This window comes from Chiroxiphia lanceolata, chromosome 3 (assembly GCF_009829145.1).
Source record: "Chiroxiphia lanceolata isolate bChiLan1 chromosome 3, bChiLan1.pri, whole genome shotgun sequence".
NCBI classification, from domain to species: Eukaryota; Metazoa; Chordata; class Aves; order Passeriformes; family Pipridae; genus Chiroxiphia; species Chiroxiphia lanceolata.
In genome coordinates this window covers 62,037,950-62,065,304 of record NC_045639.1, presented here as the reverse complement: position 1 = coordinate 62,065,304, position 27,355 = coordinate 62,037,950, and the positions used below count along the sequence as shown (strand labels likewise).

Sequence of the window (27,355 nt, the reverse complement as noted above, 5' to 3'; positions counted from 1 at the left end):
ATGTGACTCTCAGAGTACTCAAACAACATAGGCAGAGTTCCCCTTTGCAGAATAACCACTGGCAACTATAATACCTTCCAGTTAAGGGGGATTCTCCTAAGGAAGACTCCTTTGCTGCAATGCCAGAATTCATTTTGGGATTTGCACCAGTCATGCTTAATGTACAGGTGAAGCTGAACACAAAAATCTTAACAAGGATTATGAAATTCTGATGTGAATGGACCCCACTGTCCCACACACAGCAGCTCTCCATGAAAATAAGTATTCAGTCAGCCTAATGGTAATCTACATTTTTGGTCAGGAACCAAAAAAGCAAAACATAAATATCATTCTGGGCAGTACAGAATGTGGCTTTTGCTTTCCACTACCCTAAAAGCTACACATCTCATCTGTCAAAAAATTAATCTAGACTTCTAGACTAATCTTCTCAACATCCTTTACAGACAACAGAGGAAGATTCTTCCAGAGTCCAAACCATTTAGTGCCAGACAGACACTAAACAGGCAGGATGCATCAGTCTGTGAAGATGGTGTGTTATTTCCACAAAATGTGGTGACCAGACAGCTAAATTTGAGTGTTAGACCCAGCACTTTGACTGTTAAAGTTAGCTGAATGCTGTTACCTCACAGGGAAAGGTGGAAATGTTGCAATTCTGTTGCATGCAGTTTTATAATCCACTTTCCAGTGTGGCAGAATTAAAAATAGGGCAATTTGAGCATTAAGAAGCCAAATCCAGTGAATGTTTTCAAACCTCATTTACTTACCTTGCTGTTCACAGGTAGGAATTAATAGTGGATGCCACAAAAAAGGAATTTTTTAGATCTGGAAGAGGTGGAGCTATGCAATACGGATGGAGGCACTGAAAAAATCTGAGAACTAGTATTTCTCTAAACATTTCTCTGCCATTTATAGTGTTGGATGGGTAATACCATGTATCTCAAGTAGAAGAAGAAACTTAGGACATACAGATGACATGGCATCTTTTCAAATACTCCCTGAAGCAATGGGGTGAAAAATAATACAATTTCCTTTTGAGATTTTCCTTATCCAAATATATTGATCTTCCAGACAAGAATGACTCCTTAACAATAACAGTAAGTGAGAGGGTATTAAAGTAGGAAAAAAATATAAAATAATCTTTAAATAAAAATTTAATTCACTCTTACTTTACAGAATATTTAAAAGCACCATAGAATTTTACTGTCAGTTCTAAAAATGATCAACAAGAGACTGGAATGATTTTAGCCAGTAATATATAAGAAACTTTGTGAAGAAATGGATGCAAGCTAAGTGAAAGCAAAGTAATATTTTGTACACCACAACTATAATCAGAATCTCGCATTGGTTTATTCAAATTTTGCTTTCTTGGAAGCAAAGCTTACATGTTTGTAAACATCAAATTAAACATTGCTTAGTTTTACAATTTGCTAAACAAATACTTTTTTACCCTTAAGGGCATATGCAGACCCATCTATTTGTCTCACAGTTCTCCTGTTGACCTGTGCTTCAGTGTTTTTTTGAAACAATTGGTTCCTGTACAATTTTAATGAAGCTTAAAAATTTCTTCCAATACTGTGCAAGTCATAGGCAAGGCCATTTTGAAGTGTGTACTTCCTTACATAGTTTTTTGATCAGTACTTAACTAATGCAACTGTGAAAAACTATACATTTTCAGGAAAATGTTTAGATTTTGGTCCTGTACTTAAAGACCTTCTATAATCAAGTTGTTTACATGAATTTGAATCACAAGCATGTACACAACAAAACCACTATACCTATGTTTCTTGGTCTATGCATAAAAAGTATGTTTTCTACTTACACTAAAACATACAAAAAATAAACTACAAAAATTGTTTACACTTGATTTCAGCAAAAAAAGCTTTCTTCAAGAAAAATGATTCTTCTTTTTTTCAGCCATCATAAAAGGAATGCAAGTAAACAATAAATACATGTGCTTTCTCCATATAGACATATTTACACTTGAGTCTTTGGCTTATGTTTAAGTTTCTTTATAAAGATCTTTATGTGATCCAGCCATCATTGCACATTAAAACAAAATAAGCCAGTTTTTTTTACTATATATAATATATATATGCAACACTTGAAACGTATAAAGAATGAACCTTACTATCAATTTGCACTGTTATTGTACTTTAACAATGTATCAAAAGGAAAAAAAATACCATATAGGAAATATTGATACATGCAACAGATGGTCGCTCTAACTGTTTTGAGAGACGGCTGCATATACACACACTAAAAAGTCCTAATTTGCGCAAATCTCTTCTGACTCTGGTTTTCATTAAATAGTATTTATGTGGCACTAAATGTTGATACTGTATACAAGCATAGAAACAGATTGAGTTCTTTTATTAAGATACACAACTTCATAAGAAAAATACTTTGCATTTAAAATTTAAAATCCCTCCCACCCCCCTCTTTCCCTAAAATCTTTCTTCACAGGATCAAGAACTGTTGTCAAAACAGCTTATTGAGATTCATGTATTTGGTGAACTTTGCCATGTCCCTTCCAACTAAGAGGATTCCAGGTACTCCAGCGCCACATCATAGCAGAAGCGATATTGCTCCTTTAAGGGGAAACAGAAACAAAAACTGAAGTTAAATAAAGATTCTAAAATCTTAGCAGCAACATCTACAACCAAGAACACTGTTTGCTGACTAGTAAGCCAGACATGCTTGGATTTTCTATTTTTTCCCCCTATTACACAAGTAAAGTACATTACCAGCTCTGATTTAAAAACTCACCCTAATCAATGAAGTGGAAAAAAATCCCTGACCATGGAATGCAATTATGTGCTTCTCTGATTTTTTCAGCTTCTAAACTGGTTTATCAAACATGGAAAGCTCTCCTCTCAGTCAGAGCATTCTTGCAGTGAAAGCACCTCGACTCTTACACTTGATCACTTAATACTTGAGTTAGCTGATACTGAGCAGTAACTAGTGCCTGCTGCTTGGGCAGCCAGTGAATGGATGGGGAATACTGAGCCATGATACAAGGCTGCTCAGGGTCCACAGCCCCTTTGTACAGTCGTGTTGATGTAACATCCAAGAGATCAGATGCACATTTAAAAGAGAAGGTAAAGCTAAAACTTCATTGTGGTTAGTATTTTCCCTCAACAAGGCTGCTGTTGAGAGCTGATATTGGGCGAAAAGGAGGAGGAAGGAGAGAGGAGAGGTAAAGAAGAAGAAAAAACCAAGAAAATTAATGCGATCTCTATTGCCCTTGTGACTTAACAAAATAAATCTGCTTTTGTGATTTATTTTTGTTTGCAAAGGAAGACAGCGTGATCCATTAGCAGGAAGTTGTGGGGATATCTTAAAGGCTTTGTTGTGCTGCTCATTGTTGTTATCTGATCATGTTGCTGAATGTAGGGCACATGACAGTGTTATATATTGGTTTTCCTGGTTTGTTTTCTAACTAACGACTCAACATCTGCTGCTGTTCAGGAGTTCTGACTAAAACCCCACACAACAGAAATACATAACTACAAAAATTTTGTAACTTCACTTTAAAGCTACAGTGGAATTCAGGTCTATTTTGAAATGAAATATTATTTTGCAGAGCGTTTATCAGAAACACACATAATCTACCTTGGCCTCCCTTTACTGTGACACAAATAATTTTCCATGTGATCTGACCTGTTTTCTTCACAGCAGTCAAGTAAAATCCAGGCAGCAATTTAATATGTTGTGTCTCAGATGCCTGTGGCACAGGAGAATGCAAAGTATTTGTAGCAAAACCAGCAATACCTAGCCCAATGTCACTGCTGTTACAGGACGTTCTATTTGTTACCTATTTGTTAACTATCTTCTTAATTTATGTGATGGCAAGGGATGGAATTGATGCACAATAATTAAGAAAATCATGCCACAAAAGCTATTTGATACTAAGTGAGCACTGACACTTGCAAAAAAAGGGCAATATGGGGAGAGGCAGCTATAGACATTTTCCTCAATATGCAAGTTCACAAGGTCAGAAGCAATTTCCAGTATGCATAAACTGTGAAATGTTTTAAATTTCAATTGGCATCCCTGATTTTTATGCTGTAGGCAGCCATCTGGCTGAAGACACTGGCTGCTGGCAGTGCGAGAGTCAAATGGCAGGAATTCCCAAACACTATCTTTCAACCTGCTTTCACATTCACCTACAAAAAGGAAAAATGTCCATGTGGGAGAATTTTTTTAAGGACTGCTTAGCTTTTCTGACTGAAGCAAAAATTTCCTACGCATATGCACTCATACTGTATGCATAAAGATTATCCAGAAGAGCGAAGATTATTTTGAGTTCTGGCAATGTACATACAGCTATTTAGTCTTGCAGTTTCACTAATTCAGACTCATATTGTTTATATTAGTGCAAGGTGATAGAAAGGCTACACAAAAGGAGAAAAAACCTCCTGATGATTTCCTAGAAAACCCTAGCACCTAGGGAGACATTCCCAGAAACTGATAAAAGGATTAAAATGAAGAAAGGAGTGATATGGAGATAACATGGCCTTTTTTCTTGAACATCCTGGCTGCCAGGAACTGAGGAAGTGGACTCTTGGGCCTATTTCAACTGTCTATCACCCCAAAATTAGTTTATTGACTATATCCACTCAAACTGCCTAAAGAAAAAAGGCATAAAAAGAGATATGACATAAGCAAAAATCGGGGAGAAGTTCCACCAACTCCGTGGGGGTAACCGATGGGTTACCTTTTCTACCTCCACCTTCTCAGGACACCTTGGGCTGAGCGATCGCTTTATTAATATATACTAATTTTACTTTTGCTTCATAGTAATTTAAAATTTTTAGGTATTACTTCATTGTAAGTTGCTTTTGCTTTATAGTGTGTATTTAAGTTTTTTGCTTTACTTATTCTTTGTTGTCTCACTTATTTGTAAGTCGCTTTTGCTTTAGGCCATGTGCTTAAGTTTTTGCTTTACTTATTCTTTGTAGGTTGTTTTACATCTTTGTAAGTTGCTTTTGCTTTAGCATGTGTCCCTGTGCTTGGCTTTATTATTACTATTACATAGTTTACGTGTGTTTTTGCAGTTAGACCCTATTCCAGACAAAATGAACCCCATAAATTGTCACAAATTTGTATTAATAAATGCGGTATTTTACGAACTGTTAGAACGAGTCAGTTTTTACGTGCTGACAGTTTTGTTGACGGTGAAATAACTCATAGCAGAAACCTGCTGAGGGGTTTTCCCACTGCTATTAAGGGTAGTCCTGATATAAAAAGGTATCAAATGTCCTGTCCGTCTCAGCAAATCTGTTAAGCGAAGAGTCGCATTAGGTGAGATGCTAACAGACTCTTTTGGACATTAAAAGGCTTTGATCTCCTGGGGAGGACACTGATAGACAAAAAATAAATTAACACAGGTTGGACAGAAAATTCTTCTTTTCTGCCACTTTTCATGTGACAATTAGTTTACTGTTTATATTGTTTATTATTTAACTGCTGGTCTCAATGATCTTAAGGGTCTTTTCCAACTTAAAAGATTCTAGATTCTATATATTCATTTGCAACATACTAGATCCAAGGCTTTGATTTTAAAGTTCTGAGGTATCATTTTGACTACTACAAATCGGAGTAAAAAAGATTATTGTTATTCAATAAATTTTCAAAGCAGCAGTTGTTACTAAGGAGAAAAATATTCACATATCCAGCTACGAATCTATACCTTACAGCCTAATCCTACCAAGGAGAAATGTCTTACTCTGTAAAATTTCAAGATGGCTTGTTTGAGCACAGCCTGCTGCAACTTCCTTTCAAACAGACAGGGTTATTTTGGGAGATTAAAGTGCATTCTGTTAACTCAGAATATTTTCTGTGAAAATCATGCTATCAGTACAAGAAAAGTACTGTAAAATGCTTAGTCACTCCTCTTGTGATGCTGATTTGTGTGTACACCCAGTATCTGACCCTTTCTTCTTGTGGCCCATCATAGGTTTGCACTGTTTTGTGGGCACAGGACTGAGAGAGCAGCTCACACAACAAGAGAGCCTCTGGTTCCCTCGCTGTTTGCAGTAACCCTGATGGGCTGGTACTTACCGGAGTTTCTACCATGTTGGGCTTGCTGTTCCGCAAAGTCTTCACAGCATGGAAAACGTCCACCACATTCTGCCTTTTTACCATCTCAACCACAATGCCAATGGCACAGAACATCCCGCTCCGGCCACCGCCATTTCTGTACACAAGGAAAACAGATGGTTACATATCACTACAACCTAAGAGAACACCCAAAATGCATTTCTCTTCTTTTATGCTGTAAGCACAAGTGATTCATGAGTCCCAGAGGGAGATCAGAATTTAGCAATCTCATTGCAGCACCAGTGAGTTTGGTCTAAGAAATTTGGTTTTTCTGACCTTTCTCTCAGTTACCACTTTTGAATTCTGTCCTTACAGTCAACTGTGCTGCCCAGCTATACTATAAGTCTAAATTACATATGCATTAGAAAAAAAACGCAAAACACAAGTTCCATGGCAAGTAGAGCATTAGAAATAAAAAAAACCCCAAGTTCAATGGCAAATAATTTTTCCTCTTAGTTTTGTAAAGACACTCACTTAAATTATCCTGTAATATGAGGATTATCTAGCCAGATAGAATAAGCAATTCAATATCTTGTTGACCTTTAGGCACACTTCTGAACTATTTTAATATTATTTTCAAAGAAATTAGGGTAGGTATTTCCTCTTATGAAGTTTGAGGTGGGATAGACAGAAAGGGGTCACTAGTTCATTCTGAACATTTAAACAGAAGCCTTTTAAGGAAAAATGCATAATTCAATTTCTATATTTAAAACTTTGTATTTAAATAAGGTAGGAAAGAGATCAATTATTCTCTGCCATCTTTTCAAAACCCTCAAACCAGCTCCCATTTAAGCATCAGGTCCAGATAAGCAGCCAGCAGTCATTTACTGACAATAGTTGTAGGATCACGTACTGTAGTAGAACTTTTCTCTGGTTTCATATATCCATAGTGTTCAGTTTAAACACCTCAAAATATTGTAGGCATTCCTTCTGGAAAAAATGCAGCACACTATATGCAAGAGTGGCACAAAAAAATAACCATTTGACACTCAGCAAAAAAAGACTTCCTTCTGAAACCAGGCAGAAGTTGTTTATCTGTAAAGGTTTTGTACCTGAAAAACATGCTATTATGTACAGAAGAAGGCAAATACACAGTATCACAGTAGTATCATGTTCCCATGGTACCTTGACCTGATACAAACAAATCCAAAAGTTGACCAAAAGCAGTGGTTCTTACTTTCTTTTAATAAAAGTAACAAGAGCATGTGAAAAAGAAGGTATCTATAAGAATACTGCTTAAATTTAAAACAAGAAGTAATTTATAACCCTTTATTTGAAGAACAGCAATTGACTTTCTCCAAGTTACTCACAGACAATGGATGATGGTCCGGCCCTCCCCTTCTTCACATTCCTCTTGCCATTTTTCAACCTGCAGAATTAACTTCAAGAAGGATCTCTTGGAAGCTGGTACATCCCTGTGAGAAGCCCATCCCAAATACTGGAATTGCTGCACCATCAGATAGCCCTCCTGTGGCTGAGGGAAAAACCAAAGAGCTTTAGGTCAAAACGACACCTTTACATCTTAGTTTAGAAAACAAAAACATAAAACTAACATGAAACCTAAGTGTTTATATTATGAACAGATTCCAACAAGTATATACATTGCATGGTAGGCTTTCCATTAAATTGTACCACTGGAGCTCAAGGAAGATGTCAAAAAAGGGGAAAAAAAGAGGACTACATTGAAGACATCATCACAGTTTATCAATCACTAATGTAACCTATTCTGACTTTTAAATGGACAAATTCCCTAGATTCTAAGTGCCAAGCTGGTTTAACATCAATAATCAATAAAAAAATCACTGTTAAGTTCTTAGACCCACAGAAACGAAGACAGATCTCTGACTCCTAAGCATGAACTGATCCCATTACAAATAAACAACAAGTAATATTGGTGCACAAATACAACTACTGTCCTTGAAGTCTTCCCTTTTTGCCAGATGATAATCATGACAGCCTTGTTGCCAGTCTCTGAGCTTTCCATATGCTAGATGCGATAGAGGGAGAGCTTTGAATACAATTAGACTGTCACAAGAAAGGCCTCAATAACAGGAAGAATAAATAGTCTATTCACTTTCTTGCAGCTGAAGATGACGAAAAGGAGTAAGACTGTGGATTTTAGAAAAGGAAGAACAGAGCAGAGAGATATTTAAAAACAAGACATATAGGCAAAAAAGCCACAGGAGAGAGAGAGCAGAGGAGTAGAAAATCAAAACATCATAAAAAAAGAAGAAATGGAAAAAACAAAAATAAGAAATGAACCAAAAAAAATAGAAAAAAAAGAGGAAGTCTCAAAATACAACAAAAAAGTGCTATGATGTAATATTTGCCAGTGTGCCCACACCCACACCCTCCTGTAGTTTCCAAACAAGGCATGAAAAGCTGAAAATGTTCTCTGAAAAATGAAAATGAAAATCAAATAAAAAGAAAAATCTTTGCGTATTCACAGTAATCAGTTTTCCCCACAGCTATCCTTCAACATTAATGAAAGTTAAACGTACTCCAAGTAGCAGTCAGTGGTAAAGTCAGTATTGGATGAAAAATACAAAGCAGTCTTGGTAAGTAAAATAGGGATTGCTGGTTAATTGTACATAGAATGGTGGTTACAATCATCTGTAACTCTTTAATGGTAGGTAACATAAATAAGTGATGCATAGAGGTGAGACAAAGGAGGAAATGCTGTGTGGCAAACAGGGTCTGAGAAGATGCTGCAATAGTGTGAAACACTGTGGGATAGCAAAAAGACAAGATGGTGCAAGGTATGAAAGAGCTGACAAGAATGCAAGACTGGCACTGCTACTGAGCTTGAGAAAAAGATGATAAATGTAGGTCGAGGCACAGTGGTGAAGAACCCTTCAGAGGCAGAGGAGCTTTCAGACTTTTTTCACGCCCTGCTTTACAGGGTGCCACAATCTTCCTTTTATGTTGTGGTTTTCACATCTTAGGCTGAGAAGGTCCTGGCTGTATAACCAGCCTCAGCTTTCCTGTTCCTGATTTACCACGGAAAATGTCTTATCAAACCTATGAACTAAATACTTGTCACTACATGTTCATTACAGGGATATTTCTTTTACTGTACACCAAACAAGCAGATTACAGAATACTTCTCATACATCTACTCATGAGGGAAAATGTCACAGAAAAACACTCATTCTCCCTAAATCTCTCTCTGTTTAGTGCGTAGCTAAAGAAAAGTACTAGAAATTAGTATTAGACAGTGATGCTTGTCTGACTCTTTTCTGGTTAATGTCTTAAGAACATTAGTATTCTACTATTATTCAAAATTAAAAAGTAGAACAGCCTAGAGAGTATTAAAAATAACATATTTTTCTGTCACATATTGTTATGATAATGCTTACTCTTGTTAGGTTGCATATCCTGAAAATTCGGTTTATGACATCGCAGTCCATTGAACACGACATGCACTCCACTTGGATGGGACCGTACCGCAGTATCCCTTCCTCGGGCCAGTATTGTGGGCAGCCCTGCACCAGAACAAAATGGACATAATTAAATGTTGTAAGTTACACCTTGAGCATTGCCTTATTCCACTGCAGACCTTCAGTGAACAACTAGTGTTGATTAGTTTCTGTAAAGCAGAGAATAACTGTAAAATCACTGCACTCCTCTACATTTTCATCATGTAGTTAATGCAGAGTAATTAAAGCACGCAATGGTACATGGAAAATTCAAGCTCCAAACTAACCTGTGCTAAGTCGACTTCATTTAACATCACAAGAGAAGTACAGCCATAGTCATACACTAATCTCCAGAAATCTTTCACAGTGTTTGGTAAAGGATGTTGTGTGACAATAAAAGCTGCTGGCTGCCTGTAGCTCTGTAAAGGTAAATAATTTTATTAGTACCTGTAGGGGAAGTACTTAACTTCTACTGAAACACTGCAACAGAAAAAAACCCATAAAAATAGAACAAAGTTGTAACATCAGCTACACCAGATTTCACCAAAGATGTTACAGTTAAAAATACATTATCATTTCCAGTAAGAACAAAGAGGTTGACTCTGCTCAGGTCTGCCTTCTGCTCGGTTACAGACCAAGCACTGTTTTCTCAGTTCAGATATGCTCTGGGCACTGATGGTGCTTTTCAGGGCTCTGCTGAACTGAGGCTCAGGCAACTCTGCTCCAGGCACTGTGTCCAGGAGACCAAGCAGGAAACCTTCACCTCATGTTACAGGGAGGGGTGCAGAGGTCTCAGAAAGTCACCCTATCCACAGCAGGCTATAGGTGAACTCCGTGACTGAACCAGGGACTAAGCTCAATCCCAAACTCTGTTTCACAGTGCACACCCACAGGGTCACCCACAGAACCACTTTCAGGATTACTGGGGCCCATTTCCAGCAGAAAGCGTAAGTTACACAGCAAAGTACTATTTCCTGTCATGACCGCAGGTTCCATTTTCTGTATGCTGTGTTATACACAACTGCAAACAGGGATTTCCAGCTTTGCACAGATTAACTGAGACACAACTAACAGTTGAGGGGCTCATTTGATGATGTACATTTATTACAAGCATCAAGCAGAAGAGGAGAGATCAGAAGTCTTTTGCAGGCAATTCGCAACCATGCATGGAAAAGTTCTGCAGTGAAGGAATACAGATATGAGGTAGTAAGGAAGCATCAAGAGGTTGATCCGAGAAATGGAATAAGGTGGTGAATGCTCTTGGAGGTGGATGGGATTTTAAGTCACCAGTTTGAAAACCAAGTTGCTGGGACTACTGTATGCAACACAGAGAGCCCCATGTTTAGCACCAATGCTGGTACCAGAAGCAGTCTGGCTCTTTTTTTATTGAATTAAGTAAATTAACTTAAGAGAAAGACCTAGTACCATAGATAAACCACTTCCAGTATGGAAGCTTACTTGTTTGAAGATTGATATAAGGGATCTTCATGTGCAATATACTGACATACCCTCCAATAACTTGTTATTATTGTACTGTAACTTGTCTTTATGATCAGTACTTGTTTGACAAGAGAGTAAGGAGGCTGCCAGTTTTTTTAATCTAAATTTTTCCTATCCTTTTCTAATGCAGGAATCATGTTGGGGTAGTAGCAGCTTGTGTCTTCCTTCCTAGATCTGCCCAGGGAGAACACAGGAACAACCAATTTTGATTCTTCCCCTGTATTTTTAAGAAATAGAACATGTCCTAGCTGATGTTTTCCTATCCCTCCTCCCCATAATTTCTAGTCTTCCTTAAGATAAGAGAAAGATAAGGGGAAAATTTCCATTTCTATTTTGCTCTTGAAAGTCCTCTTTCCTTGTCCAGGAGTAATTCCCCCCTCCCTCTGTGAATAAATCAGTCTTAAAAATTTCTGCCTTTCCTTACTTGCCTCTTATTTCTGATCCATTAATACATTGCTTGGTTCTTGTCCCTGCTGCCACATACTGTTGCACACTCAGAGTCCTCTTGCCACCCACAGCCTGTGTTGTCTTCCTTTCACCCCAGACTACACTCCTCTGTGCAGCTGTGTTGGTTGGTCTGTAGTCCATCAATTTTATCCAGGTACTTAATGTAATTTTAACTGCAATTCTAAACAATTTTGATTGCTACCAAAATTCTGTTCATTGCTTTTATTCATCCATTGACTCAGTCACCCAGTGACTCCCCAATACATTGGTCTTACACATGCTACTCCTCTAATCTTTTTGGCACAATAGCTAATTCTGAGATTAGGGACTGCATTTTGCTATCAGTTCAAATGTTTCCTGTACTAGCTCAGGCAGAACTCAAAGATGTCTACATCATTCAGTGCTAATGATTTCTGCTGCTATTTGCTATTTTATTCCAGCATCTCTCCTTGACATGGCAGTTTCTGACACCACTTTATTTTTAAGGAAGGTGAGGTGCCCCTGGAAGTCAGGCCACTTGTTTAAGTATTTACTGTAAAGGTAGCTTTAGGGGCCTATTGTTGGAAATGCTAATGGGAGGCACAAGCAGGTATCTAGCAGCATGTGTGATGAACTGATCTATCGGTTAGACCTGTATAAGCAGGTTCAACTCCCTTTTTCCTATTAATTCACCTTTTCCCCTGACAAGTACTTCTGTCACTCAAAGTTAAACTTTAAAGAGTTGCAACTCAAAATATGAACAACAAAACCCCCAACTCTATACCCAAACATGCCAAAGAAACATTTTTTTTCTTCCTCTGTCAGTCCTGCCTCAATATAGAAAGCTTTTTTTATGAAATAGTGATAGTAACCTCATGCTCAGAGAGGTTATCTGACAAACAGTAGATTTTTGAGATCCTGCTGAGATTTGAGATTTGGACATCTAGAGACTCAAGCTTTATATAATGCTGTTAAAAAGGTGAGATTTCCAGTGGGTCCCACAAAGATGCAAAAGGCTAAAGACAACAAACCTTCTGAACAAACAACACAAGCTAGTGGGGCTTCTTACCCATTCCCCCCCAAACTTCTTCATTAGGACTATTTTACTGGGCACTGCAGTAACAAAGAATTACCCTTTCTTAAACCAGCAAATGCTCTCTCTTATATTACAGAGCTTTTCATGGCAAACTGTGCAGACAAAGAAGATAGTATCTTACGTCCATAAGAGCTGCATTGATGTAGTTGCTGCTGTCCCCATCAATAGTAATTAAGAAAGGCAGACATCTGTCAGGTGGCAGCATATCCATGAAGCGGTTCTTGTCGTGGTTCCTTGGCAAGCAGGCTATGCTGCAGTCCTCCGCTTGCAGGCGAGGGGTCACAGAATTCAGGGTCTAAGGGAAAGAGGATGCTTGCTTTAGTGCACTGAATCAACACAAAATGGACTCAAGATTCCGCAAGTTTTAATGTAAAATATTGCAATATGAGAAAACGTGAGGCGCTAGCGAGAAGACATTAGCGAATATGAGCTCCTATCCATTTGTTGGACATGCTGGTGCTTTTCAAGGGAGGTTAAGCTGCGGGTATGAAAGGCACTCCACATACCACATTCCGCATGACAGCATATTTTCCGAAAGGAATAAAAAATCAAGATCCTTTGGAGCCCTAAAGAGCTATTCCTTCGCTGTGCAAGTGCAAGCTAAAACTCTCTGTTGGTTCCTACTCACTGCTCATTATTCCAGACAGATATTTCTAAGCTATTTTATTAAAGAAAGGATATTTCATATTTAAAACAACTTTGCAAAGCACATAAATGTGGGTGTTTTATTTTGTGTACAAAAGCTAGAGACCAAATGCTATTAAAGTTATTTGAAAAGCCTTTTCATTGAAATAAATTAAATGTATCTACAGGCAAAAAAATTGTTGTTGCATCAAGAGTTAGTAGGAACTGTGAATACCTGAAACTCATCTTTGAGATGCGAAGAGTTTGTCTGAGAGTCAATTCTAATCATATCAAAATAAGCAGCTTTGAATTCACAGACAGGAATGGCAGTTTCTCCACACAGACAAGCTTCTAGAATGGCATCATGAATAAAGATGTACTGCTCCTATCAAATCAGGAAAAGAAACAAAAATTATAGCCATTTAAAAGCAACAGATCTTTCCTTCTTTTAGGATAAACAGATTTTACTGCACACTGTAAAACTCATCAAGGTAGTGTCCATCAATACATTAAATAATGTTTTAATACAAACACAGTCTTGTTCTTATTGGGGTGCAGTTAACAAGGACATTTTCTTCGTGACCAATTTAAATTCAGTAAAATTTAACAAAGCAGGGATAGCAATTTATTTAACATGAGATTTTTAGTTTTCTTGCAGTGCTTATGGGTTTCTGTGCATATGCCAATGACTTGTTGGCAATACTAATTTTTTTAATAGGTTTCAGACTTCTGATAATAACAGAAAGAGTAAATTGCTTCAAGCACTACTAGTGTGATTAGCCAGTATTTGGCACACTGCACTCTCCTCATGCATGTGCAAGCTAGTACCCCAATTGCCTCATAGCCAGCTCTAGGCCAGTAATAAATTCAAGTGTGTTCCAACAAAAGCACCATTTCTTCCCATTTTTTTCCGACTTGCCTTGAGATAGCCTGAGTCCTAGATAACTGCACTACTATTTCAATTAAGTCTTCTGTCAGTTTTTACACAATGCCCATTATATTTACTCATCCCTAGAGTAATAGATGTAAACCATGTCTAGAACTGTGCCAGCCTCACCTAGTTACTGTGTATACAAATGAGGTTCTAACAGCTCAAACTTTAATATGTGCCTGTAGAAACAGCACATATCCAGGGACCGTGGTCATGTTCTGTCTCTACAGCCTTTGCTGCCTTACCCCCACAGGTATAGAGCTATTGGCATCACTGTTGCCTATATAACAAGAACTTGCTGCAATTACAGCTTTATTTTTCTATGTAAGTATGAACCTCTGAGAGAAGGTGAGAGGCAAAAAGGAGAGAAAGAGAAAGGAATAATAATAGAGGTGTTAATTCACATGCAGACTCAGGTGGGATAGTTGAAGCAGTCAGACTGAAACACTACACCCCAGGCACTTCCCAAAAGTTAATGGCCCTGTAGTAGGACTAGCTGACCATGAACATTTATTTGTTCAACTGACACAGGTTGAAGCATGGAATAAAAACTGCACCAAATTACACTGATATGCCTTGCTGCCAACTGCAGAGATTTCCATGTGGTCACAGATGAAATAACTTCTCAGGTAGATGTCCCTATGGAGAGAAATGGCAAACCACTTCAGGTCGCCTGTCTTAATATAAACCAATAACCTATGTTTCCGTGGAAGCTCAATGGTACTCCGGTGGCAGAATGGGAACTGTTAGAGCTTCATTACTAAGGCAATGGTTTTTACTGTGAAGCTGTTGAAGACGTTGAAAAACCAAAAGGGTAAAAAATGGTAAAAGCTTGGCAGCAAGGTTAATAAAGCAAACAAAAACAGAGTTGAAAAGGGAGAGAGAAATAGACATAAAGGGCAACAGTCAATTTATGGATAAAGTGATTGGAGATAGTCTAAAACCAGTGGCAACCTGCTGAAATTCCACCTGTGGGTTCCTGGAATTGCTGATACCGGAGCTGGGGAGAGGTGTCCCAGACAGGTCTTACGTAGCGTCTTCCCTAAAAAAAATCCTCTTTGCTTTCCTTTTGTTACCCAGTGAGGTGGGCACTTGTTTGTGTGAAGACTAAAAGAGTTGTCACGTTTGTTGCACCACCCTCGTTCTGGGCACTGTTAACACTGAGCAATGCTCCCTGATGGAGATAAACCCTCAAGAAGGCCACTGCCTGCTCTTTTCAGAGCCACAGTGAAAGTCTGACGTAGTCTGTTTCAAAAGGCTTTGAAGGCGAACTGCCATACCTCAGTCTGTACCATGTTGATGCGACGAGACCGTAAAGCTTTGACACAGTTGTAGATATCCACAACACCTTCTCTTTCTGCCATATCTAACATGATATCAATCACAATATAACAACCTGTCCGTCCAGCACCAGCACTAAAAAGAACCAGTAAATACTGTTAGGAATATCCCCCGAAAAACATCTACAAACTTTAAAACCATTACTGAGGGCATTTTTATAATGACATTCAGTTCTGTCATCACAAACACTATCTAATTTTTATCTTCTCATCATAATGTCCTTTAAATCTTTTGATGTGTCCAAAACAACCTTTTTCCACCAGATTTGAGCCACTAAGTAACAGCAAAAAAAAAAAAAAAAGAACCTCCTTTTATCATCCAGATCAATACTGAATTATTAAAATCTATAAAGGTCAAGCAACTTTATGTACAAAATGTAATTAAACATTTGATGAAAATGTTTAAGAAAATCACACATCTGCTGAATTCTATCTGTCAAAGGACTGTGTCCCAACAACAAAACCTTGCAAAACCTGCACAGGAAAAACAACGTTCTGTATTTGTTGCCATTAACCTCATTCCATCTTCCTTCATCTAGTTGCTTACTTTGATTTAAATTAATAATCTGTTCAGACATTATATGCAACACCAAACTATCAGAGCAGATATATCTACACTCATTCTCGAATGCTGTCACAAAATTGTTGTAGGCTACCTAAAATGATAGCCTAAAGAATTATATGATTTAGCTGGTGCAGATGTTGCAGGAAAAAGAAATTCTCTGGCTATTGCTTTTAGGAAAAGTGTACTAGAATCTGGTTATTTTCAGACATTGCTTTAGACAGCCAAATCCTACTGCAGTGTGAATTAGGCAATTCAAAAATGGAACAACAAACCCAAAACAATTCAAAATGATGAATGCTCCAGAATAGACTACTGTAAATAATCATATACACGTTTGTGGAAAAAATCAATCTTGCCTCTTCTGTACACACCTGCAATGGACAACAATAGGCCCTGCACTAGGAGGGTTAGATAATTTGACTCTCCGTATAAAGGAAAGCAGGCCTGTGGCATTGTAAGGAACTCCATGATCTGGCCAGCCAGTGAAATGAAACTGTTTAACTTCACGGATTTCATTGTAGCCCCTCTGAAAAAGGCAAAAAAACAAAGGTTATGAAATTCAAAGTATTTCATAGACTAGATTTTATCTGACTCCAATAATGATCACACATACTGATAGAATCTAGATGCAGTTTTCATCCTTTCACTATTTAAAGCAAAGACCCACAGGAAGCTTACAGATGTTACTGGGCTTCTTTTAATTTTGAAGTTTGTAATTTTTACTTTCAACATTAAGCATGCTAGTTTTGCTGCGTTAGATTTTTTTTTGTTTGTTATAGACTTAGATGCATTTTATATTGATTTTCAGAAGTTTTGCTAATTAAGTCAATGGTTCGATACCTTTAAAGGCAAGTAAAATGATTCACCATAAGACCACAACTGTGTCACATATATTGCACTTCACAGAGTTTGCCCTTTGATTGAGATTGACTCAGCGGCAGTCAAAACAGAGTGAATGGAGGTGAAGAGCAGGCATGACTCATAACCTGGTACTTGAGCTTAGCTCAGAAGCATGGCTATGGAGAGGAGGTGACTATCAGAGAGGGGAGGGCAGCAGTTGACGTTTCTGGGAAAATTCAAAGTCCCACAGTGAGATACATGTTTGGATAGTGCTGATGCAATGCAAAACTCCCATGGTGAGGTAAGGGTGCCTATACTGTGGGCCTGCTAACGAGCCAGAGGGATTTGGTATTCTACAGGAACACATGCCAGCATAGCCTCTTTCATCCTCCTTGCTACCAGGGAACAGTATTTTGCTGAGCGCTTTCAAAATGTGCTCACTGCTCACCCTTCCCAAAGTGAATGTCCTGACGACGTACTCCGCAAGGGGCTCCATCTCTACACAGGTCACTTTGAAGTCCCCATAAACTTCTGTGTCATCAGGCCAGTACTTGTAACACTTGACCTAAATACAAAATGGGTATGCATTTTACACCAATGGTAAAGAAAAGCTTGAGGATAAATGACACCACATTTATTTCCAAAATGACCATGCACTCATGTGGCTTGTCATGGCTAATGGCTGTTAAGTTAAGCACTAGCTACAAGAAGTTTCCACTGCTTTACACAGCTGTACTTAGATGCCAAATTCACTTTTAAATGAGCATTTGTGTTTTTTTTTTTAGTGCTGAGCTATGGAATACATTTCCACTTAGGTTAAACTCGGATGTATTTTGTATCCATAATCAAACTGTTGCAAGTAATCCCAGATACTTTATAGAACTCCCTGAGGGATGTGTTACTGCTCAACTATAAATAATTTGCTGATTTCTAGTCACTGATATTGAAGCTCGTTTCCTCACTAGTCCACTTACCCTCCTCATTTGAGTGACAATATGCAAATCTATATTGTTGAAATATGAATTTTTGATTTAGACAATTTTTCACTACTCATGAAAGCAACATGGCAAACACCTTCAGAAGTCATTTTTATGCAATGCCATAATGGCAGCAATGTCTGGACTCTTGCCCCTTCTCCTCTCAGGATGCAGGATCATCCTTCACAAGACCCTTCTACATTCTACCGATAGTGTGTCTTGTCAGCAGGTTGTTTTTTAAGCTTGCAGCATTAAAAATAAAACAAAACCCAAAACTTACTCTCCCAACTTCCACTAAATTTGTGACCATCACAACACAAGCCGATTGCTCCTGCCATATCATTCTCCAAAAGTCATATACAGTCTCATGAACTGGACCTGTAAGAAAATAATCCAGATAATATTCTGCAAAAAAATAATAGTCAAAGCAAGTGCTAAAAATAAAATCCAGTGGTTTTCAGAGCTGATGTACATGAGCACACTTGTTCAGAGATGAAAGCTTTGCAAAACCACATCATCGTAACATTGTGACAGTTTCCAGACTATATTGTTTTTTCTAACCAATGCTAAATCTTCTCAATTTAACTGAATTACCACTTGAAAGAAATTAATAGCAGGTGTTTCGTGTACCAAAATGCCAGAAGTTGCTTGAAAACTACAAGGACACAGCAATGTGTGACTACATCTATAGTTGCACTTCCAGATTTGTTTTCCATTTGTTCTATACAATGTGTTGAGAGTCAGTTTCTTCAGGTGCTCACCAAGGAGATGCCCATGCCAGAGTGAAGAATCAGGCAGGAGGGCTACTGGTACAGATACTGTGCACTTACCATCCAGATGCTGGCAAAGCTCAGAAACACAAGTAGGTGCTGAGTTGTAAACTTCCCACTGCAGTGTATATAAACTAACTACTTTTCTGTGAGGCAGATGAAGAGCACTAATTTAAGCTTTGCCTCCTGCTCTGCTGCAGAGACATGCTGAGTGACAGAGGCTTTTACACTGATACAATAACCTTAGAAACAGCTTCCTGACCATCCGGCAGTACTATAAATATTACTGTATATAACACGCATAGAATCATAGCATTATTTAGGTTGGAAAAGGCCTTTAAGATCATTGAGTCCAACTGCAAACCTAGCACTGCTGAGCGCACCACTAAACCTAAGTGCCACATTTGGAGACTAAAACATATTCCTTCATGTTAGACCAAAGGCTGCACACAAAAACAGCAATAAATTTTTGTCTCCTTTACACACTATTATGTGCAATGATTTACATAGTAAAACAAAAATAAAATGCAAATGTAGACTTAACTACCATAGAGAGACCTATTTAGGCAGCACTTACACAAAAATTAAAAAACGTGGACAGAACTTTGAACATCCTGCTTTAAAACAAGTCTTTATTTTTTCTTTCCTGTGTGCAGCTACAATCAACCAAGGGCACAAATAACAGGATATTTCCAGACAGATATCTGATTATACTTAGAGATCAAATAATGGCACACCTAAATCTAATTATTTTTACTTTAATTCATATCCTCTGATATTTCAGTGCAATCTTAGACTAATCTATTTGTTTTTCCTCATTGTGAGGAAAAACACTGTGTTTCATCAGAAACACAAAATTAATAATTTCCATAGAATTTCAGTTTTTTTCTCTAACCCCTCTTTTTATTAGTAGGGTGTTACATGACAAAGATTTCCCTCACTCCTTCCTATAAAGAGGCTTTGTCCTCTGGACTTACTTTACCCAGATTTTCTGAGACAGAGTTTAATTTATCATTACTATCTTCACTGCATCCTGGACTAAATCCTAGACAACAAAATAATACACTGTAATATGGAAAGAAAAATGCCTCAAGGCAGGTTGAAACTGTTCACTTCTGTCCACATCTCTTTTCTCTATTCATCTTCATAACTGGAAATCATGGTAGTAGTTTCTGACTTTATCATCTGAATTTATCACTAAAAGATTTGCTCAATAGCTAATTAACACGATAAATTAGTGCAATTTTTGAATTTATTCACATTCTGCCTGAACAAAATAACCTATGTTATTTTACCATAACACAAGATGATAACTCACAATACTATGTATGCTTTATTTCCATCTACTTCCATTTTACCAAAACACTTTAGGACACTACAGAGAACACTTGTTTGATTTGATTAAAGCTGGCAGATCCTTACCTTGGGTTGCAATGTAGTGACTTGGTCTCTGATATCCCTAAAACAGCAATATAAGTTGGTTTGAGTACCATATTACTAACAGAGAGTGGAAAATAAAAGCCTTAACTCTAGACAACATTTTCAGAACAAACCAATATTTAAGAGCAGCATGAAGCTCAAAATCTAAAAAAACAATTAATATTGAAAAGGTTCGAATGACAACAGATAAAATGAAAATAAGAACATCTGACTTGAACAGACATTGTAGTGTACCGGGAAGGAGTACTCTAGATGGGCCCCCTGTGCCTAAAAATTAGTTATCTATTGACATTATTTCCCCAGCCAAATACATTGGGTCATTTACTTAAAATTCTTTGCCACCATATTATCTCAGTAGTTGATCTGTGTTCTCAACTTAGCCAATATGAAAAAATATACACCTTTTTTCTTCTTCTAAACAGAGAATCTTTGTAAGGCACAGAGGTATATACCCCAGCTCTAACTAATGGGGACAGAGTTGGACACTGATGTGTGCACTGTATCGAGGTCCTACTGCAGTGAAATGTTTTGCTTGACTGCACAAAATGTGCATCAATTATAGTGGGCATGATACACACAAGTATATACACATACTTATATATCTATAGATAGATAGATATAGATATATATAGATATGTACATGGGTAACCCTACACAACTAAGCTTTTCCAGGTAGCTGGGTCTATGGGTTTAGACCCAGTACTATATAGCACTAATTGCCCACATAAAAACTACAAGACAAAGAGGTGCTGCTCTTAAGGAAATAATTCACAGTACATTTTGACCAGTGCCAGCTAGGCACTTAGCTACAAAGAGGAAGGAGAGTTCAGTATTGTTGGTGAGAAGACAATACAGAATTTCATGATGTGCAAATGTTAATAACTCCAATTTTTCTCTAGGTTACAGTTTTATTAGGCCACTTGCTTGAAGCATTGCATTACAGGGGAACATAAGCCCTTGGATTCCTGGTATTCACAAGATACTACTAAACTGAAGGACTTCAACAAACCCAAGGAGGTTTTATTCTTTTCCACAGACTGCTTCATCATCCTGTTTAGAGAGAGAATACCTTCCTCTGGGGCTTATGAAAAAACTTCTGAGTATCTTACTCTTGGCTTCATAAGAGACCAAGATCGCATCAAATGACTAAAAAATTTTTCCTGGAGTTCTTAATATCAAGCCCCAGTTTCAAATTATGAAAGTGGAACCTGGGCTACACTGGTTTACATTCAGTAATGCTTTCCAGAAGAAGATAAAAGTGCCACTTAAAAATTGCCAAGTACCAGTTTTAACTTGTAGCTTTCTTGTCTGGATCTAATGAGATTCAATTTACTCCTAAATCAGAAAAACAATATTCTCAAGGAACTGGAATTATTACAAATCTGGGAGAGTTTTCTTGTTTAAGGCCCCAGGAAAAATATCATGGGCCTATCACTTCACAGAGACTGCCTTGTTAAAATATCCAAATAAAAAGACATATATATATATAGAGAGCTAAATCTTTATATCCTGGAAATTCAAGGGCTCTTAAATAATTTATCAACTAATGGTGGTCAGGAAAAACTACTAAGGTTCAATTATAACGAAAAGTAATCAAACTCCACGTATTTGAAAAACATTTGTACTAGTTACTCCACTACCTTTCAAATTACTTTGGAATTACTTTGAATACAACATCTTGTTTATTCCTACAGTGTTAATTAGAGAAAAGTTATATGTTGTTAATCAAAGTATCTGGCAAAATTTGTACCACTTTTTTTTTTTTTAAATTTATAATTTAATTTGTATTCTGATTAAAGTATGGAATTTTGAACTTTAGAGGTTTTCTGCAGAAGTGAGGAAATTTCTACTACATTAAAATATTTATATAAAATGTGTTGGTGCATATACTTTGTAATACCTAAATTAGCACATTAAGATAAATGACACCTAAATATTGTTTGTCTAAACCGTTGTTAAAAACAAACAACACCCCCTCCAAAACCCAATCTAACCCAAAAATGTCATAATCCCTCCCTTTTTGCCAAACATACATTATGGCTACTCCACAGGTACATTTTCAGACAGTTACAGTACAGCATACTATCTAGTTTCTCACATATAAATGGGAAGGGAAAAAGAAAAGCTAGTGGTGCAAATCATCACTAGAAAATGAGAACAGTAAGTTCTCTTTAACAGATAGGCTCACCTGACTTATCTAACATCCAATAATATGCTAAAAGGCATAATTATGCTAAAAGGCTAAATTATCTTTTCAAAACAGGTACAAAAAATATTCACACAAAAAAGAAACTTTTTAAAGGAACAGATGAGGTAAATTAGATGAGGCATGCATAGTTATCAACTGATAAAAATAGAAGAGGAAAGTAATTAATAACAATATCTATATTAAATATTTACAATAGGATGTTGTTATTCACATATAGTGGTACTTACATCCCTGTACAGCCAAATCTACAGCCCAAACCAAAGTCAGATGTGAAAGAAAGCACAACAATGTCAGTGAGTACTAGGACGTAGAACAAGGAAAGTGTACATTTGTTCTTAAAAAAAGAAAGCTTTCAATAAATTTGTAGGCATAGCATGCAATAATTTCACATAGAGAAGCTGGCAAATTGAGAGGGAGAAAGCTGTGCATTCCACTCACATCTATGTAGTTGGCATTAATGTAATCTGAAGATGGATCATCTTCAACAGGTTGCAAAATCACCCTGGAGTGGTCATCTGTAAAAACCAAGTGGTTACGGAGCCTTTTTGAAGTGTGATTTTTTAAGTAAGATACTAACGGTAAGTCATCTAGAAAACCAAAATCAGCTGGCATAAGCACCTCACAATTTACAATCTTTAAATATGAAGTGTTCATACAGAATTACAAAGAACCATTTTGTTTGAGGTCTCCAATTATTTCAAAAAACATTCACTTAATTTCATTAAGTGTAGCTGAAAGGTGTTGGCACTGTTACACGTGGTTAAAAAGACACAAAGAAAACCAGTTACTTGCTCAAAGTCCCTTTCAATATCAGCTCCACTGTTGGCAATCTAGAAAACCAAAAATGCTGATTACTGTTTCCTCACTTCCAACCCAAGCCTGCTCAAGTTCATATTGAGACATTAATGAAGTCAAAACATGGTGGTTAGCAATGCACTTGGGATTCGATGAAGAGGTAACTCTACCCATTCAGATAGTTCTCTGGTACCTTGATTCCTGTGTGTTCAATAGCACTGGTAAAACAATACAAATTGCAAATAAACAGAATCAACATCCAAATGAGTCCTAGCTTGCTGCTGATATATGCTTACCACCGCTTGCACAACGGAGATGCAAATGCGAAATTCAGCCTGAGTTATAAAAGGAAGAAAGTTGAACTGTGAAGGACAAAAAAAAAAGCTGAAAAAGGCACTGTCCTGCTTCTCAGCTGAGGGTATTAAACAGTTATGCCACTGGAGATTTGTAAAGGAAGAGAGAACACAGCATGGGTAACACACGAGTAGAGCTATCGCTCAAACCAAGGACACCGATACTCACATGCTATAATGTTTCCATAGCGGTTCTTTGTTCTGTTTTGATCCTTCTTAGCGACATCCCAAGAAGCTGACTGCCCCTCAAAGAAACTCTATAAATAAAAATGTTCCGAAAGAAAACATTCTGACCATTAATTTATCTCCAGAAATAACAGCTTAAAAGAACTGCTCTACCATTAAGTAAGCTCAGTTTGGCTTGTCTGCCACGGTCACCCAGGTGGTATCATGGTATATAAATACAGCTAGAGAAGAAGGAAGGCTCCCTCTGACTGCTATGAGTAAATGGGCAAGTCACTGAGGAACTCCAGAGGGATTCCAAATCCTGGAATTGCTGGAAGGCTAAACTTGCTTATACATACTTGCTATGGAGTAATGACAGCAAACTGAGAACGCACAGAGAAACTGATCACTCTTCTTACAAGACACCATAATATACAGCCTGTTTACTCCACCATTACATCGCTGTCCACATCTTACTTAGTAAAATGGCTTTTCTTTCTACAGAGGCATCAGGAAATCTCCTCTGCCATTGTTCATTGTTCATGTTGCTTTTCCTCATATGCCTCCCTCTAGCCACTAGCAAAATTGTTCTACATTTTTGAGCTCTTAAAGAGTTTGATCTCTCAGTAGCGACAGAAGCAGCTTTTATTTCTCCTTGGCTTTTTCTTCATTGCTCGTAGATATTTTACAGCAGTTGCAGGTCTATGCTATTCCTTCCTTCCAGATGTTCTCTTATCCTGATCTGGGTAAGTTATCTCCAGAAAATACACAGTAGCCATGGAAACAGAACTTTAATGCACAGTCAGAAGCCCAAGGTAGGGAACAGATGTTGTGTATAGTAATAGAAGAAGTAGCAAGTAGGAAAACACCTGATGTGGCATCAGGGACCACCCTCCCCCCAACAGTGGCTGACACTTGGCCTTAGCCCTGAAGTTAGGTAGAGCATAATGAAGTATATTTAAGTAAAAGAGAGGAAAAGAGAATATATTCTTTTAAAAACCACACATTTATTTATTCCAGTTCTTATGTTACAGTAGAGACAGCTGCAGAAAGGAGAGAAGGTTGAAAACTGTGTCAGAAGAGATTACTTACTCAGAGAAAACTCATTTTAAACCTAGCTGTATTGTGAGCAACCTTGGCAGTACCATTCCCATCTTTACTGTGTGTCCTGCCTGATGTTCTAATCCCAAAGAATCACAACAGATTCAGAGATCAGAAGTGAAATTAATCTGTACTCATCTTCTACCGCCAGTGCTGGGAATTTTTTGCTTCCATTTTAACATTAAAGTTGCAAGTAGACATTCTCAGGCAGGTTTAATTAGAACTTCAAGACATTACTACCCTCGGCATGTCTTTACTGCTTCTTGGTTGGACTTAAGTCCCAGTACTGCCCTACTGAGATGCTATAATAAATCATGAAAGTGCTTCCAATGTTTCTTGTGCAACCAGTCAGGTTAAAATCTTTACTTTAACCTCATCCAGGAGATCTGCACTGAAGATAGCTCACATAACTAATTACAACATTTCCACTAAAGAGCAGCAACAAAAGAGTGGTAACTTCTTACAATATGTCAAAAAGATTCAGGACATGTCTTCTTGTACCCTAAGGAACACACAGGGGTTTTCTACCAGTCAGTGGTAAAGGCTAAAACTATTGGACTCCATTCACTATTTCACTTTTGGTTACATATATAGGAATCTTATGTCTGTTTTTCACTTAAGCCCGTGACATTTAGTCCATCCTTCTGCAATACAATGCAAACAAAAGGCTGCCCATTTCAAAGGGAATTTTCCTAGCAAAGCCCCACCACTGAAGATCTCACCTCATACTCCTCTTTAAATCCATAGCTGTCAGAGGTCTTCATTAGGTTAATATGCTGCAGGAGATCAGCCACCCTGATGGCAGGGTGCAGCTGCCCAGTCTGGTACGGGGATTCTGTGCCTTCGCAGAGGTAACGAGGGACATCCAGGAGTCGGCTGGACTCTGCTGTCGCACTGTGATTTTCATCTGTATTCACAAGAAATCAATGCATTAGGTACCTGCAAAGCAATAACAGCTGCTGCTATACATATCAATATCTATTTTCAACCTCTTCCTTCAAAAACATATCTAATTTCTGAGAACGCAAAGCACTTACTCTCCAGCACATAAATACTGCGAAGTACATAAAAGAATTTAACAGCAAACTCGTATGAAAGTGTGCAGTCCTTCATCCTACAATAAAGATGTCTAAAGGGCATTTTATTTGAAGCTACAAAACTTTATGACATTAATGTACTTGGAAACTCCAGACTCTATCACTGAAAGTAACTTTTTAATGGATAATATGTATCGAGAGCAATACTCCACCCTAAACAATAAATTAGAATAATTCTATAGTGGTATCAGCACATAATTTGTCTAAAACCAACAAACAGTTGAGATCCCAGTTAAAAAAAAAGCAATTATGCCACGATTCAGAACACCACCTCCACTTAGGAAGACGAATCAGCACTTCAGAGTGGTCATTTTAACTCGGGTCTTTTAGCAGAGAAATGAAACTGTTGAGCGTGCTGATTTCATCCACAATTTTTGCTCTGTATAAACAAAGAAGTTTCTTCTAATGCTCTATGCTACACTAATCTTCATATCAAAACCAAACATCAAAGATGCACGAGGTGATCGCATTTTGTCAATCCCTTTTGTGAAATAGTTATTTTATTTAAATTAGCAATCATCAGATCAAATGAATTTGCAAAGGAAGAAAGATTCAAATTTAAACCTTTTTGAAAAACAGCTACTGAAACGAGAAGTGGGTAGCTGACCCCTCCTAAACTTCTTTGAAATCTGTTTACCATTTTCCTTGCAAAGGATCCAGATTAGAAGGCAAAACACTCTAGGAAAAAAAAATGAACACCTCAAGGGTTGTATTTTCTACAATTGTGCCAAAATGCAAACCCTGTTAATGCCTTCTGAAATGAAATCTCCTAAGAAACCTGATTTTTTGAACTGTCACAGAAGCTGCTAATTTCAGTACATTTATGCCTCACTAACCTGCTTAATAATGTGAGTGACATGCAGCAGTCACTTTTTATTGCAGTGTTACGCACACATTTCAAACCACCTCAGGATTTGCAGTTCTCCCCGTTCCTTGCAGTATACTTACCAGTAATAGGCACTTTAACCCATTGAAGCAGCAAAAAACAATGAGTGAACAGAACACAAGAAATTTATTTCAGGACTATAATAGAAAATGACTAAAAGAAAGTGACATTAAAAGTTGTTAAAGCTTCACAATAGGTAACAATGAAAGCCATTTAAAAAATATAAGGGCCACATTATTATGCCATCACTGTAATGATAGGGACTTGAGAAAAGCAAAATTGTCATACTAACTTAGTGCTAACGTACACAGAATGGAGAGTAGCATTAATAACCTATACATGAAGAAAAAGAAATCTAGTATAGCTACAAAGTAATAAAAGTTTCATATAAAAGAACATGTTCTATAATTTAAAAAATTTTGCTCATCTCTAAATAAAAGCAGAAGTAAACTGTTTTGTGACACTGGGCCAAGCAAGGGTTATATGGAGTAGGCCAAATGATCCAGTTCCAAAGGAACAAGTTTACAGGTACCTAGCCTCTTTTACATGGTGTGTCCAAAAGTTTGTACACTTCCCTCCCACTATTTCAGTCCACTCGATGAAAAATACTATCTCTTTTAACTTTCATTGTTTTGCTTATACCAGGAGACCATCGTGCCCAGAATAGCATTACCACTAGATGGGAATGCAGATAGGAACTATTAAACTCTTCTTCAGTT

General features: G+C 37.5%; 1 protein-coding gene across 15 annotated transcripts in view; it reads right to left on the bottom strand.

The window, feature by feature from the left end:
* Window positions 1-1,323: 1,323 nt before the first annotated feature.
* Window positions 1,324-27,355, bottom strand: part of PTPRK (protein tyrosine phosphatase receptor type K) — a 391,962-nt gene continuing 365,930 nt past the window's right edge. For 5 of the 15 annotated variants that reach the window (XM_032681695.1, XM_032681699.1, XM_032681697.1 and 2 more), the window contains 16 exons: window positions 25,376-25,560; window positions 23,557-23,644; window positions 22,678-22,754; window positions 22,467-22,484; window positions 20,013-20,049; window positions 18,101-18,198; window positions 17,292-17,408; window positions 16,375-16,529; window positions 15,379-15,514; window positions 13,403-13,552; window positions 12,665-12,838; window positions 9,809-9,940; window positions 9,462-9,587; window positions 7,413-7,576; window positions 6,064-6,199; window positions 1,324-2,588 (listed from right to left, as the gene is read on the bottom strand). In XM_032681695.1, the coding sequence (XP_032537586.1) occupies window positions 2,535-2,588; window positions 6,064-6,199; window positions 7,413-7,576; window positions 9,462-9,587; window positions 9,809-9,940; window positions 12,665-12,838; window positions 13,403-13,552; window positions 15,379-15,514; window positions 16,375-16,529; window positions 17,292-17,408; window positions 18,101-18,198; window positions 20,013-20,049; window positions 22,467-22,484; window positions 22,678-22,754; window positions 23,557-23,644; window positions 25,376-25,560 (1,847 nt within the window). In that variant the 3' untranslated portion in view covers window positions 1,324-2,534. Of the gene's footprint in view, window positions 2,589-6,063; window positions 6,200-7,412; window positions 7,577-9,461; window positions 9,588-9,808; window positions 9,941-12,664; window positions 12,839-13,402; window positions 13,553-15,378; window positions 15,515-16,374; window positions 16,530-17,291; window positions 17,409-18,100; window positions 18,199-20,012; window positions 20,050-22,466; window positions 22,485-22,677; window positions 22,755-23,556; window positions 23,645-25,375; window positions 25,561-26,698; window positions 26,711-27,355 lie in introns of all 15 variants that reach the window. The other 10 variants (XM_032681705.1, XM_032681692.1, XM_032681694.1 and 7 more) reach the window with 3 other exon arrangements.